Below are 15334 nucleotides of genomic sequence, written 5' to 3' on the forward strand. Positions count from 1 at the left end.
TTATTAGGTTTTCTGTATTAATAAAAGGACCCATTCTGAGAAAGATCCAAGGTCAACCTTTGGTTCTTGAGATTAGACACCAAGAAATAAAATTATCCCCTAGTGTGCATACATTCTCCAGTGTATGTTAACTTAGCATTTGTATGTTCCTCCTGTCCTCCAGTTAATTCTCACAAATGATGTTTGTTCGTTATGTTGGGCTTGGAATATGTAGTTGTGAGTGAGACAGTTCGCATGCTTGCTTACAATTTACTTGTAAAAAGGGAGAGGCAGGTGAGCAAGTTATCATTCATAGCAGACAGCAAAAAAGATTTTGATCCATTTATCGTGGCTGAATTGAGTAGCTGTGTGCTTATTTAGACAGTTATCAATGAAAAGTGACATTTAAATTTTTTTAAAGATTCATTTATGCATTTAGGAGCAAAATTATAGGATGCGAGGAAAAGACAGAAAAAGAGAGATCTTCCATCTGCTTGTTCACTTCCCTGACGGCTACAGTGGCCAGCGCTGGGCCTGGCTGAAGCCAGGAGCCAGGAACTTTATTCAGGTCTCCCACATGGGTGCACGGGCCCAAGACTTGTGCTGTATTCCACTGCTTTCACAGGTGTGTTAGCAGGAAGCTGGATCAAAAGTGAAGCAGCTAGGATTCAAACCTGCACACATTTGGGATGCTGGAATTGAAGATGATGGATTGTTTAACATTCAGTGATAAAAACACAGTCTTGGGGAAGTATATTCCATTGAGGAACAGCTTGTGGTGCTTGAAGGACAGATCTGTTGACTGGTATTCCTGCAGCTTGAAGAAAGATAAATAAGTAGAAGAAAATTAGACAAATAAGAAAGAACCATATTATGCAAATTCATGAGGCAGAGTAAAGTGTTACAAATTGGGTCAGTTGCAGTGTGCATGTCTCTGGGTACCTGTGCTACAGAAATGGATTTGATAAGGTTCAATGATTGAATGGTTTGGAACCAAAATACTTTCCCAATGGCTTTTCCTTCCAGAGTTCCTTTACTCACCAAAGTTTATTGAGCATTAATCTTCAAAGAACTAATTATGATTTTAATGATTTCCTGTATATAAACAGTATTTGGAATTTCATGTACATTGTAGATACGTGCTATTTTGTGAACAATTTAGGGCTTATTTCATGCCTTAATCTTTATGGAACTCTGAAATAGACCTACAAATAGTAATTTAATTGTAATTTGCTGGGAGTGCTGAATGAGTTTTGGCAGTCGATTTCATGCTTTTCTGTCTTCAAATTTTATTTTTCTTGGACAAAGTGGGTAGCTGTTATCTTCATTATTGTTAATCTCAAATCTGAAGTAACTGCAAAGGAAATCTGCTTTATTTCCAACCATGGTAATTTATGAACATTTTCAACCGACAAGTAAAATACAAATTTTATTGTAAGTTTTCTTTATAATTTTAGTCATTTTGTCCAGTGACGATGATGATGACACTGATAAGACTAACAGAAGAGAGAGTATATCTCCTCAACCTGCTGATTCAGCATGTTCTTCTCCAGCACCATCCACTGGAAAAGTAGAAGCAGCACTGAATGAAAATACCTGCAGAGTAGAGCATGAACTAAGAAGCATTCCAGCTGAATCAGACTTAAATACAATTACATTGCCACGCAAAGCAAGAATGAAAGATCAGGTACATTAAATTATATTGACATTTGCTCAGATTAATGTGTTTGAGACAGAATAAATTTTTTAGGGTCATTTCACAGCGTCAACGGAAGTAAAAAGAATGGATTATTCATTCAGTGGAAAAATAATTTGTAGCAATATTAACCCCGGTGTCAAAATAAATTTCAGCTAAACAGACGGGTTAAATGTAAAGACTTCAACAAGAAGAACAATACTATCCTGAAAGAAAAATGTCTGGTACAGGTGTAGCATCTCATCTAAAAATGCTTGGAACCAGAAGTATTTCAGATTTTGGGAGGTTTTTTTGTGTGTGTGTGTGTGTGTGTGTGGTTTTTGGGTTTTTTTTTTTAGGAGAGTTAGAGTATTCTGTATGATAACATATGTTGAGCACAGAACCCAAATTTAAACAGGAAATTCATTTTTATTTTATACACATCTGTACACAGAGCCTGAAGATAATTTCATACTGTACTTTTAATGTCCCTGGGTTTGTCTGCAAATTGAAAAAATTTTTTATAATTAAGAAGTTATGTTTGTGTGTGTGTGTACATCAAGGTTTATGAGAATTCAGAAGAAAATATGGAAAGACAGATATTTCGTTAAGATAAAATCTCTGTGGCTCAGTAAATCAGCTGAGCCTGTCTTATCAGAGTGCTTATTTGAGTCTCAGCTGAACCTCTTGTGACTTAGCGCCCTGTAATAAGCCTCAGAAGGGAGCATAAGAGGGCCCAACTACTTTAAGTCCTGTCACCCACTGGAGTTTCTGGCTGCTAGCACCCTACATTGTAAGCATCTAGGGAGTAAACCAGTGTTGCTCTGCATTTCAAACAAAGGCAAAAATGATCTGTGTTTAAGTAAAAAGAGAACCTGAGAAATTTAAAAACAGAAAAGTAACCATAACATATGCCTGGCGTGATGGCTCAGTTGGCTTATCCTCTGCCTACAAAGCACCAGCATCCTATATGTGTGCTGGTTCATGTCCACTTCCCACCAGACTTCCTTCTTATGGCCTAAGAAAGCAGTGCAAGATGGCCCAAAGCCTTGGGACCCTGCTCCTACATTGGAGACCCAGAGGAGGCTCCTGGCTGCTGGCTCCTGGCTTTGGATCAGCTCAGCTCTGACCATTGTAACCATATGGGGATTGAAGCAGGGGATGAAAGATCTTTCTGTCTATTAAGTCTTGCTTTCCAAAAATAACTTAAGTCTTCAAAAATTAAGAGATTAATATATTTGCTTAAATGTTAAGTACAGAAGGTTGTACACTGTAAGTGGAATTTGTTAGGGTAATGCAAAAAGGGAGGGATGAAGTATACGACAGTGTCAGCAAATTGGTTATTTATTTTTAATTTCTTACAAAATAAGAGGAAAGATAGGGGCCATTCTGTCATAGCAAGTAAAACTGCCACTTTTGACAGCAACATCCTGTTGAGTGCCAGTTTGTGTACATACTGCCTCATTCCAGTCCAGCTAACTGCTGATGGCCTATGAAGAACAGTGGGGTAGAAGTGAAGTAGCAAATGGAAGATCTCTCTCTCCCCCTCTTTCTCTAACCCTGCATTTCAAAATAAACAAATACATATTTTTAACAAAGATATAAATGAAATTCTAGAAAAGTAACTAGAGGAAATAAATAGAATTTTTAAAAGTAGTAATCAAATAGTAAAAATTAGATTAAATTAGCTTTGGTTGGTTGTCCATATTGTCAAAAGTTTATTTAAAGTAAAGTAGTGTCTCATCTTGTTCAGTATTCAGAAAAATGGGATTTTGGTCTTTTAGGTTAGTATGACTTGTGGGAAGATAGTTGAGCAATAATTCTAGATACTTACTAGGATTTCACTGCATAAAAGATCATTGGAGTTAGTTATCATGAGTGAAGATTGGAAATATTCAATGTGGAATTGTTCAGTTAATTAAAAAATGGATTTTTAAGTGCTGGAATTTTTACAGAAATTTTTTAGGTTGATACTCTAGATCACAAGTGTTTCTGTGTTCTTTATGATGATGCTGTGAGGGAAGGATCTGCTCAATTCTAGACTCAATCCCTCTAGTATAGTTTCAGCTGTTCTAACTTCTTAATTACCTGTTTTATTGGTGATCTAAATAACTCTCATTTCAAGAAACAACTATAGCTACCAAAAACCCAAAAAGCGTTAAAGCTACTATGATTTCATTAAAAACATTGAAAAATGTTCATGACAAATGTCCCAAAAATGCCTGAAAAAGTTTTAGAAACCCTGTTTGTATGGCAGTTCAATATTATGATCAATTTTAAGTCCATATTCTTGTGTATGATGTGGGTTATAGAAATGTCTCTAAAGAATAATAAATACAATGCCTATCAGTGTAGAGAGTATTTTCTGTTGTTTTTCTATCAGTCATATTTTATATTTGTGATTATAATTAATAAATTTGCTAGAGATTTAGATATCCTAACAGAATCCCAAATATTCCAGAATCCGAGACTTTTTACAGATTTTGGAGCATTTTATATTTTCAGATTAGGAATGCTTAGCTACTAAATGTTCATAGAAATGTTGTGGAAAACTCAGAATCTGAAACATCTCTAGTTCCAAACATAGCAGATAAGGGATATTCAACCTATATATAAAATCTGTTTTATGTTGTCATAATTAATTTTATAATTTCTTATATTGAATGTACTTAGTTTGCAACCTTGTCTTAGGAACTTATGAAGTGAAATGTCTCTTGTCCTTTCAGTTTGGCAATCCTATTATCAGCACACCTGTAAAACGTCGTAGAGTGGTTTCTCAAGAAACTTCAGTTAATTCTCTATCTTTAAGCTGCCAAAGTTCATTTGAAAGTTTGATTTTAAACTGTCGAAGTATTCGGGTGGGAACACTCTTCCGGCTATTAATAGAACCTGTAATTGTAAGTACTTTCTTCAGTTTCAATATGTAAAATTCAGAACTCCATTTCTTTTTTTTTTTTTTTTAACATTTCTTATTTTGACAGTCTTTACATAGTTAATGCAAAAAGGTTCAAGGGCTACAGGAAAGTGGGTAAGATTATTATTTTTTCCATATTGTTTCCTTCATGTTTAAAGGGGGGTATTAAGGGAGAAGGCCCACCCAATTTCCCACCCTCCCCAGGTCCCGGATGTAGGGTATGCTTTGAGGTTCTTGCTCAAGTGGTTTTGATATTTCAGCAGTTATGAATCGCTGCCAATCTTGCCACTCCAAGCATTATGAGGTCCTTGAAGAATCCACTGATTGACATAGTCCAACATAGAGTCTCTGTTTGCCCCATATTTCGCTGCCAGCATATAGCTGAGATGGTTGGTTGACCTGTTCTGTTTTCTCTCTTTTCTTGGTTAGGATTCTGAGTCCAGCATTTTGATTGGGGAGATCTCCAAAGAAACTTTGTCTGAGATGTTCTCAAGCCAGATTCTTGTATGTGGTAGCAAGTACAGGGCCTAGCACAGTTCATCGCCCTGATCAGCTGGTGGTTGCAATTGCTGGGTTGGCAGAACTCCATTTCTATGGCTAATATGTAATATTTTAAATTTGTACGTTGAAATATTTATATTAGCAGAATACCAAAATTATTTCTGGATTTAATATTCCTTCAAGACTCTTAAATGGTTCCTCCTCACCTTTAGAAATCAGCTAGTGGCCAACACTGTGATGTAGTCAGCTAATCCCCCTGTGGGGCTGGTGTGCCAAATAGACACCAGTTTGTGTTGCAGCTGCTTTTCTTCCAGCTCCCTGCTTATGGCCTGGGAAAACAGTAAAGGTAGGCTGAAGTCCTTAGGTCTCCCTGCATCCAAATGGGAGACCCAGGAGATGCTCCTGGCATCTGATCCAGTGATGTCAGTCACTTGATTGAAACAGCAAATGGAAAACCTCTCTCACACTCTCCTCTGTCTCTCCTTCTGTCTATAAATCTTTCAAATAAAATATTTTTTAAAAAAGAAAAAGGTGAAAGTAAATAAATGGATAAAAATTTGCCATAATGTAATATTCAAAGTTAAGGTGTATTATCAGCAGTTATTTACACTCCTATTTAGTAGGACTTCAGATATAATACTCTTCTCAAGCCAATTTGGTGTTTGATAAGAGTTCATTAACAAACTGTAGTGAGAAAGAGATGAGTTCAAAAGCTTTAAAGTTGGCTAAAAAGGCTTTAGAGCATTTAATCCTTAGAAATAGATAGTAGGATTCTGATTGCCACCTCAAGAGGCAATGTAGTGTTTCAGACTAGTTCAATCTCTGTGAGAACCAGAGGATTTTCTGTCATTTTTTTATTACTACCAATTCAAATGGTTTTTATGTGAAACTGTTATATATAATCATCTTAGCTAGCGTTCTTAATCATTCTTCTTCCTAATCTGTTGGTATGTTAATCTGAAGCATTGCACACACATGTTTGTAAGATTTATCTTACAATATCTGATCCTGGTGTCCCTGTTTACTTCGATATCTTTTAAACTCTGTCTCCTTAGCAAAACAGATAAATTCAGGCCCAGCACAGTGGCTCAGTGGCTAAATCCTTGCCATGCATGCCCTGGGATATCATATGGCATTTATCACTCTGTCACAGTATACCTCAGAAATTCCCAGGAGTGCCATGTAGGTTTTGTAACTGTCCCTAACATTGAGAGTTACTTATGTCTTCATAATGATGAGATTTTAAAGTGCTTAACACATTAATTGTTGTATACTTAAGTCTTAGACCTTTTAAGAACTACATTGAAATTTCAATGTTTTTTTCCCATGAAAGGTATAGGTTATGCTGTGTAATAACATAAAACTTTATAAATATACTTAAAGAGATAAAAGATAGTGTGTACTATGTAAAAATATGCTGATATACTTTATATCTTCTAAATCAGAATCATTGAAATTTTTTAGCCAAAAATGTAACTTGAAAAATTTACCAGGTTTTGTTAATTTTCTCTGTGCCATGATTTTTCCAAGAATTTTTGTTTTTTAAGTATAATGAATGGATTTTCCCCCCAGAGAGATTAGGCCATTCTTTATATCATTTTATGACACAGTTTCATAGGCTCTGGGATTCCGCCGACCCCTCCCCAAACCCCATAATGAATTCCTCCACATTGCTACAGTAGTACAGATCATAACCAGTCATGATGCCTTCATTGTGGGCATGGACCATGCAGAGGGTCCAGCATCTCACTGTCCAGACATAATGAATGGATGTTTTTAAAATGGTATTATTAACAATGTGATTTGATATTTTCTTCTTGAAAATAATGTCTTAAAGCTTTGTCAAGAAATGGTTTATTTGCTAAACTATGATTAATCTGATAGATTGTAAATGTTTTCCATACCCAACATTTATTCAAATAATATAATTATTTAAATTCACTCAGTCAAAATTGACACTGTCTAGAAATAAATTTTATTTAAAAGTGTATGCTGGGGTAATTGTAGCATGGTTGTTTATTATTGTTGTTGTTATTATATTTTTATAATCTTTGTATAAGGCATGATTGTTTAAGCCCTCACTTGGGAGTATGTGTGCCTGGTTTGAGTTCTGTTGCAGCTACTCTGTTGTTTTGATCTGCCTTCCTAGTCATGCCCCGGGTGGGCAGCTGGATGCCCTAGGTTCTTGGGGTCCTGCCACCCAAGGGAGGGATTGCAGTAGTTTTGGCTTGACCTTACATTGCTAATGGAGAATGAACCAGTTGATGGAAAGTTGTCTTGTGTCTTTTTGTCTGCATGTGTATGTGTGTGCGTCTCTCTGCCTTTCAAAAAAAAAAATAAAGAAGTGAACGTTTTCATTAAAATGTAAAATGAGAATGTGCATTTACTGTAGCAATGGTGATACTTTTGGAACACCCACTTGAATGTTGGGTTTCTGGGTTTGATTCCTCAATCTGCTGCCAGTTCTGACTTCCTGCTAATGATCACCATGGAGAGAACAGATAGTGGCTCAAGGAATAAGGTCCTGGTCATCTACAAATGTTTTTCAAAGCATAGGAACCAATTTTCTCCCCAATTAATATGTTGTTTCCAGTAAAACAACTAATGTGTTAATTTTAAGTGCATTCTTTTTTTTTAAGATTTATTAATTTTTTATATGAAAGGTTGGGAGAAAATGGAGGGTCAATAGATTTTCTATCCGTTGGTTCACACCCCAAATGGCTGCAGCGACTGAAGCTGATCTGAAGTCAAGATCCTGGAGTTTCTTCTGGGACTCCAGCATGGTTGTAGGGTCCAAGGCTTTGGGCCATCCTCCACTGTTTTTTAGTTCATAAGGAGGGAGCAGCTGGTACAGAAACCAGTGCACATATAGGATACCAGAAATTCAGTGTACTATGATACTACACCAAACCCCTCAAATACATTCTTTAGAAGGTTTTATGTAGTGGGTCTAATGTGATGGTTCAGCAGGCTAATCCTCAGCCTGTGATGCTGGCATCCGATTTAGGTGCCAGTTCATGTTCTAGCTGCTCTATTCCCAATCCAGCTCCCTGTTTGTGTACTGGAAGAACAGAGTGAGAGAATGGCCCAAGTACTTGGGACCGTGCATGCCTGTGGGGGATCCAGACGAAGCTCCTAGCTGTGGATAGCTCAGCTCTGGCCATTCAGCCATTAACAGGGTCCACCAACAGATGAATGTCTCTCTGTCTCTCCTTTAAAATCTGCATTTCAAATAAAAAATGTTTATTTTTAAAAAGGTGTTATGTTTTATGGTAATTGTAGATTCATAGTTGTAATGATTACTAAATTTATATTTTCTTTATGTTCTTTTTTATATAATTAAATTTTCAAGCATGAGGTGTTGAAAGATGTTTACAGTGAATTTTTTAAAATTTTTTTAAAAGATTTATTTTTATTTTTATTGGAAAGGCGGATATACAGAGAGGAGAGAGAGAGAGGAAGATCTTCCATCCGATGATTCACTCCCCAAGTGAGCACAACGGCTGGTGCTATGCCGATTTGAAGCCAGGAGCCTCTTCCGGGTCTCCCACATGGGTGCAGGGTCCCAAAGCTTTGGGCCGTCCTCGACTGCTTTCCCAGGCCACAGGCAGGGAGCTGGATGGGAAGTGGGGCTGCCGGAATTAGAACCGGCGCCCATATGGGATCCCGGGCGTGCAAGGCGAGGACCTTAACCACTGCGCCATCATGCCGGGCTAGGACTTTAGCTGCTAGGCTACTGCAGTGGGCCCTACCATTAACATTTTACTGTACTTACTTTTCATGCATTCCATCTTTGTCCATACTATATTTTTTTAAATCAATTTCAACATATCTGCTTCCTTTTCAATTCCTTAAATTTTGGGAAATAGGAAAAATTCAATTTGTATGAAACAATATGTCTTCTCTGCACTGCAACATTTTATTAGTGAGATCGCCATTTTTTAATCACCAGTAATAGCTGTTTAAACTAGGACTTTGAGAGAGAAATCCATTAAGCAAGATTATTAGGAATAAAGTTGTCACAGTCTTTTAATTAAAAGATAGTTTTTTAAAATTAATTTTTGATACCATTCCATAGGCACAGGTTGCCCCCTCCACCTTGTATTCCCTACCTGTGTTTTCCCCAGCAGCAGTCACAGTGCAGCACTGTGCTGTTCAGTGTTTCTTGACGTTATAGATACAGACAGTAAGTCTAGTTTCTTGTTTCTAAGGTATATTTAACGTAGTTTCATTGGGGGAGTCCGTTTATTCAGGTTTAAAGATGCCTACTGCAGTGTGTCTTCACTCTTCCTATTATTGGAAAGGGAAAATATGCATCTGTATCATGTAAAAGAGCTGACAGTAACTGGCATAGTCAGGCGATTACATTTCTCTCGAAATGGGACAACCTGGCGTAAGAGCTGTTTTGTTTGATACAGCAGGAGATATTAGCACATTTGTGATGCGCTCTTTTCACCGGGAATGTGTAAACTAAATTTTAAATGAGAAAGTAAGTGTCTAGGAAATTGCATGGTTGGCAGAATTGTGCAAATTTCTTGTCAAAGCTGGAATAGACAGATTAATATAACCATGACACTTTCATAAATGGGAAAAGTTGAAACCATGGTAAAGGACAATTTTAAGCAGTTAGGAAATTTTTGAGTGTGATTTTTGTGTTGAAGAAGTTAATCCTGATTTCTTAGATGTGTCTCTGATATATTGATTATATAGTAGAATGTCTTTGATTTTTCAGAAGTCCATGAAAGATCTGGGGATGATATGTTACAAATATTTACTCATATCACAAATTTTTATTGAAGCACATATTAGATTGCTCAGTTTTTCTTCATAGCTTTCAATGCAAGTAATTATTTATGGTATATGTAACAAAATATTTGTTATCCTGCATCAGCACTAATTTATCCTGTTTTTTTTTTTTAAGTTTTCTTCAGATATTATCAAGATTCATCTAGATGGTAAGCTATTTTCTGTCTTTCTACTGAATAAAATGTTAAAGCATTTTGTAGATATCAACAATTAAATATTAATAAAATGTATTCATGGTTAATCATAACATCACAGGCATGTATCTTATTATGGTTTCATACTGTGACATGAAGTCCAAGCCTATGATAGTTTAAACAAATTTTCCTCATTTCTTATGAGACATATGTTTATAGAGCATGATAAATACATACTTAACTTGAAACTTGAAATTTCCTCCATTCATGATTTTGTTGTCTTACAAGCTGATTTCTTTCCATTTGTTTGTTTTCCTCCAGAACCGGAAAGTGATCCTATAGAGATTATTTTAAATACCTCTGATCTAACTAAATGTGAATTGTGTAATGTCAGGAAATTACCAGTAGTGTTTCTTCAAGCAACACCACCAGTTTATCAAAAGTTGAGCATGCAACTGCAAATGAATAAGGAGGATAAGATTTGGAACAATTGTAAAGGAATAAATAAGCTAACAAGTAAGTTATGTAGAACAAATTATACCAATATATATTAACTGTTAAATAGCAGCATGTAAGTCTACTTTGATAGAAGCCTTGGGTGTGTTATTTATTTATTTGTATATTTACTTAGAAAAAGTTAGAAAGAGAAATAAAGACCTTCCATCTGCTGGTTCACTCCACAGATGGCTGCAAAGGCTGGCCCCAAACCAGGCCAAAGCGAAGCAACAGAAGCTTCATCCAGGTCTCACACAAGCATGGAAGGAGTCCAAAACAACTGGACTGTGTTCCACTGCTTTCCCAGGGAGCTGGATTAGACGTGGAGTAGCCAGGACAAGAACCAGTTTTCGTGGAATACCAGCATAATGTGTTACAACTTTACCCACTACACATCAGTGCCAGCTCCCCAAATTAGTATTGTTATTTGACATTAAACAATATAGACTTGAGGGTTGAGACATCAATAGTAACAAAGACCAAAAATTTGGGCCTGGCACAGTGACCTAGCGCCTAAAGTCCTCGCCTTGAGTGTGCCAGGATCCCATATGATGATCCAGATGTGACTGAGGAAATTAATAAAAAAGTTTTTTGTAAAAATAAAAATGTCAAAACCAATGAGATGTAGACAAAAACAGTATTGAGGGGGACATTTACAACATCAGGTGCTTACAAAAAAATATAAATTTTTTAGTGTAGTCCTTCAGAAAACAGTCATAAGTCCTTCATTGCTGGCATGGACAAAGGCAGAGTCCAGGATCCTCTTGCCAAGACTTATGTCACAGTTTTATTTGGAGTCCATCTTTGATTTTGAAGTAGAGATATATACAGCATTGTATCTTCACGTCTCGATGTGATAGTCTATTACACAGTTACTATACATTCCCTTGAATGAATATACAACGAAATCAACAACAGGAATAAAGTTAAAAAAATTTACAACATCCTGGAGTTAAATAACATGCTACTGAATGACCAATGTGTTAGTGTAGAAATGAAAAATAAAGTAAAAAGCTTTCTTGGAGAGAATGATGCTATTCATAGATCTATGAGTCAGTAGAAACTATTTTGAAGAAAAAGAAATAAGAAAAGAAACTATTTTGAAGAAATGAAAATAAAAATATCAAAACCCGTGAGTTACAGCAAAAACCATTGAAAAGGCTATTGATCCTGTGTTTTGCATTAAGATAGCCCAATATCGGACAGAACATACAATGTTTGTCTTTTTGGGATTGATGTACAGAGCATAATGGTCTCTAGTTGGAACCATTTGGTTGTAAATGGTAGAATTTCATTCTTTTTAATGGCTGAGTAATATTCCATTGAGTAGATGTACCACAGTTTGTTTATCTACGTTTTGAATGGGCATCTGGGTTGTTTCAATGTTTTTGTTGTTGTAGCTTTTGAGCTGTAAGGAAACGCCAGGAAAAAATTTAGTATGTGGGTTATAGTGAGGGATCTAGGAAAATACATATTATAATTGAAAAAGTTCATGGAAAATACATATTGTGAAACGAAAACAATTTTTTGTACCACATATGGAAATGTGTTGTTCCAGAAATGTGCTCTCTCCTGATTGAGCACCTTTGCCACTAGCTGTTATTCCTTCAGCATCACAGCCTATGTGGCACTCATAGGGTTCTTGGCCTGCTGGCTATTCGGTCTGGGGGCCACCCCGACCTATGTTGGTAGAACCTGTAGGGTGCTGAGTCAATACTGTTGCCGTGTAGGAACGGTGCAATGCATCAAGTCTGAAATGGTCTCCTTCCTGGCTTAGTGCATATGTAGCTCACGGTTGTTCCTCCAGCCCCACGGTCTTCCTCAGTACACAAAATAGCCCCAATATGGCACTAGTGGGGGGTCTGAGCCATGAAATCCACCCTGATCCATGCACCTACCCGCCTGGGCTCTACCACTCGGTTTCTGCTAATAGTCAGATCAAGCAAATAGCAGAACAGGCAGTTCTGTGCCAGGAGTCACCACCTGATCTCCTGATAACTCCCTCCCCTTCCCACCTGGCCGCTGATTGCAACTAGGGTATCTGTTCATTACAACACTGCTGCACTGTCTGCTGCTTCCCCATGTCCGCAGGTTCCCAGGTGGATGTCAGCTGTCAGCCTGTCCTCATCTATTTCCCTGGTTCATAGCCTCTCTGCTTCAGCCTGGCTAATGATTCTCCATCTGTTTAAACATGCCCTTACTCTTATCTGGATGTGTTACTTCTAACTTGTAAGATATTTTTCCTGCATTTTACGGATACGTAGAAGCCCACAACTAGTAGAACGGCTAAATATAAAGCTTAGATTTACCCATTTGGAAAAGGAGTTAAACCTCAGTAAATCTGAATAATTTTTCACTGTGTAGTCTGAGTAAAATGAATTTTGTGATGTAAAGCAACCATATAAATCTGGAATCATTGAAACTTGGCTTTAAGGAAAGTTTGGAAGGTCGCAGAATGAACCTTCATCCTTTACACATGTGGTCTTCCAGCTTGTTTCCCTTTACTTCTTAATGTTGTAGCATAGTAAATTACATCTATTTCCTCAGTAATTGCTGCTTCAGTTTAATGAATAAATATTTAGCTACAGAAGTTGGCAGCTTAAAAAAAAAACCTGAATATCAGTTTTGCAGAAAAATTGAATAGAGAATATCCATTTGCTTGGCAGTTTCCTATTTGTATTTGACAAAGCATTAAGTAATTATCTGTCTTTATTATTAAATAGATTTGGCTCCTATTTGAGGAAATATATTAGTTGCGTATATGAATGAATAAACTTCTTGTACTGCTGCTACAGTGATGTGTGCTACTCCTTTTTTATATTAATTTTTTTTTAAGATTTATTTTTATTGGAAAGGCGGATACAGAGAGGAGAGACAGAGAGGAAGATCTTCTGTCCGATGATTCACTCCCCAAGTGAGCACAACGGCCGATGCTATGCCAGTCCGAAGCCAGGAGCCTCTTCCAGGTCTCCCACACGGGTGCAGGGTCCAAAGCCTTGGGCCGTCCTTGACTGCTTTCCCGGGCCACAGGCAGGGAGCTGGATGGGAAGCGGGGCCTCCGGGATTAGAACCAGCACCCATATGGGATTCCGGGCGTGCAAGGCGAGGACTTTAACCACTGCGCTGGGCCCGTCCTGCTACTCTTAATAGCTTAAGTGACATTGTCAAGAAACATTCCTCGATCTTTTCTGGAGTTTTTGGATTATCTGCTGTGTTCCAAACATTGTTTTGAACATTTATACCAGGATTTGCAAAAATCTTGCAAATAATTAGTTGTTAAAATTATTTGTTGACTTATTTTGTTATTTTACTTCTTTTCAGATTTGGAAGAACAATATATAATTTTAATCTTTCAAAATGGCCTTGATGCTCAAGCTAATATGATATTTGAAAGTATCATTACTGACATTGGTGTTAAGAATAATATTTCCAACTTTTTTGCAAAAATTCCCTTTGATGAAGCCAATAGTAGACTTGTTGCCTGCACAAAAACCTATGAAGAAAGTATCAAAGGAAGTTCAGTGCAAAAAGAAACCAAAATTAAAACTGTAAGTGTGTTTATAAGATTTTAAAAATAGTATAAAATAGCTAATTGTGAATGACTTAATGTAATACCACTCATTTTACTATTAGTTACTTTATAGTTGCTTTATAAAACAACTTACATCAAAATTATGTTGCATTGATGACTCATAACACAATCAGTAGTTGAAACAGGCCTCAGAAGTGCATGTATTGTTTCAACACTGTTATATTTTTTTATTCCTGTTACCCTGTGTCTTAGGTTTGTCTTTTTATCTCTGACGAATTGTATGTAGAAAATGCATATAATTCAACACTTATTAATTGAAGAATACATACTATTTGACTTGGTTATCTAAATTTATATCATTCTAGAATAATTACTCAAGTAATTAATGAAGCCCTCTGTACCATAGGCCATCATGCTATACTATAAGACAAATTGCATATGATGTTTAATAATACAGATGTTAACAATAGCAATTGAATTTCTTAATTAGGAGCAAATATGTTAAACTGGCTACAGATAAGAAAATATGGGTATCCAAGATACATACACTCTTGGGATAGTTGAATGCCTCACCAGAAAGGAGCTATTTTCACAATAGTTTAGGGGAAAGAAAATGGGAGAAAGAATCATTCTTTTGTTGCGTTAGCTACAACACTAATTCAGTGGAGGAAGAGTAACAGAAGTCATAAAGGCAGATAGGAAAGACTCGAATTTCACCAGAAGGCCCTTCTCTCTGAGGCCCCCCTGTTTCATTTATCTCTATGGTAACTTTGAAACTCCTTGGACTCTGTTCCTTTAACCTCTGCTGCCCCCACATCTAACAAGTTGCCTAGCCATCGAACATTGATAGGTCTCCACTGCTGTAAGAAAAAAACACATTGGTTTCTTTAAAGATTCCTTGAATCTTAATAGCAGAATCTAATTTAATGTGGACAGTACAAATGTTTCATAAATTGAGAGTATCACTTTGCCAGGTATAGATAAAAAGAAGGTATCTCCTTAGCTTTGTCTATTGTTAGAATACATAGCATTTAGATTTCTATTTTTAGTACTCTTTAATTGAGAAATATTTTTTTCTTGTGCTTGTTCGTTCCACTGAAAATTTTCTCAGCTGGCTTTCTGAACTGATCTTTTACTCCAGGTGTCTTTTGAATCTAAAATACAACTTAGAAATAAACATGAGTTCCAGTTTTTTGATGATGAGGAGGAAGCTGGAGAAAACCACACTATATTTATTGGTCCTGTAGAAAAGTAAGAGAATTCCTTTATATTTGTGATGCTTTAAGTGTGTTGCATCA

The 15334-nt window shown here is 36.6% G+C and overlaps 1 protein-coding gene across 10 annotated transcripts in view; it reads left to right on the plus strand.

The window, feature by feature from the left end:
• Positions 1–15334, plus strand: part of SENP6 (SUMO specific peptidase 6) — a 99140-nt gene that overhangs the window by 56800 nt on the left and 27006 nt on the right. For 9 of the 10 annotated variants that reach the window (XM_040983655.1, XM_040983656.1, XM_040983654.1 and 6 more), the window contains 6 exons: positions 1437–1666; positions 4381–4551; positions 9991–10024; positions 10331–10525; positions 13826–14052; positions 15178–15287. In XM_040983655.1, the coding sequence (XP_040839589.1) occupies positions 1437–1666; positions 4381–4551; positions 9991–10024; positions 10331–10525; positions 13826–14052; positions 15178–15287 (967 nt within the window). The remainder of the gene's footprint in view (positions 1–1436; positions 1667–4380; positions 4552–9990; positions 10025–10330; positions 10526–13825; positions 14053–15177; positions 15288–15334) is intronic. The other variant, XM_040983653.1, reaches the window with a different exon arrangement.

The sequence above is a fragment of the Ochotona curzoniae genome, unplaced genomic scaffold (assembly GCF_017591425.1).
Source record: "Ochotona curzoniae isolate NIBS_2020 unplaced genomic scaffold, NIBS_Ocur_1.0 contig_3819, whole genome shotgun sequence".
Classification (NCBI taxonomy): domain Eukaryota; kingdom Metazoa; phylum Chordata; class Mammalia; order Lagomorpha; family Ochotonidae; genus Ochotona; species Ochotona curzoniae.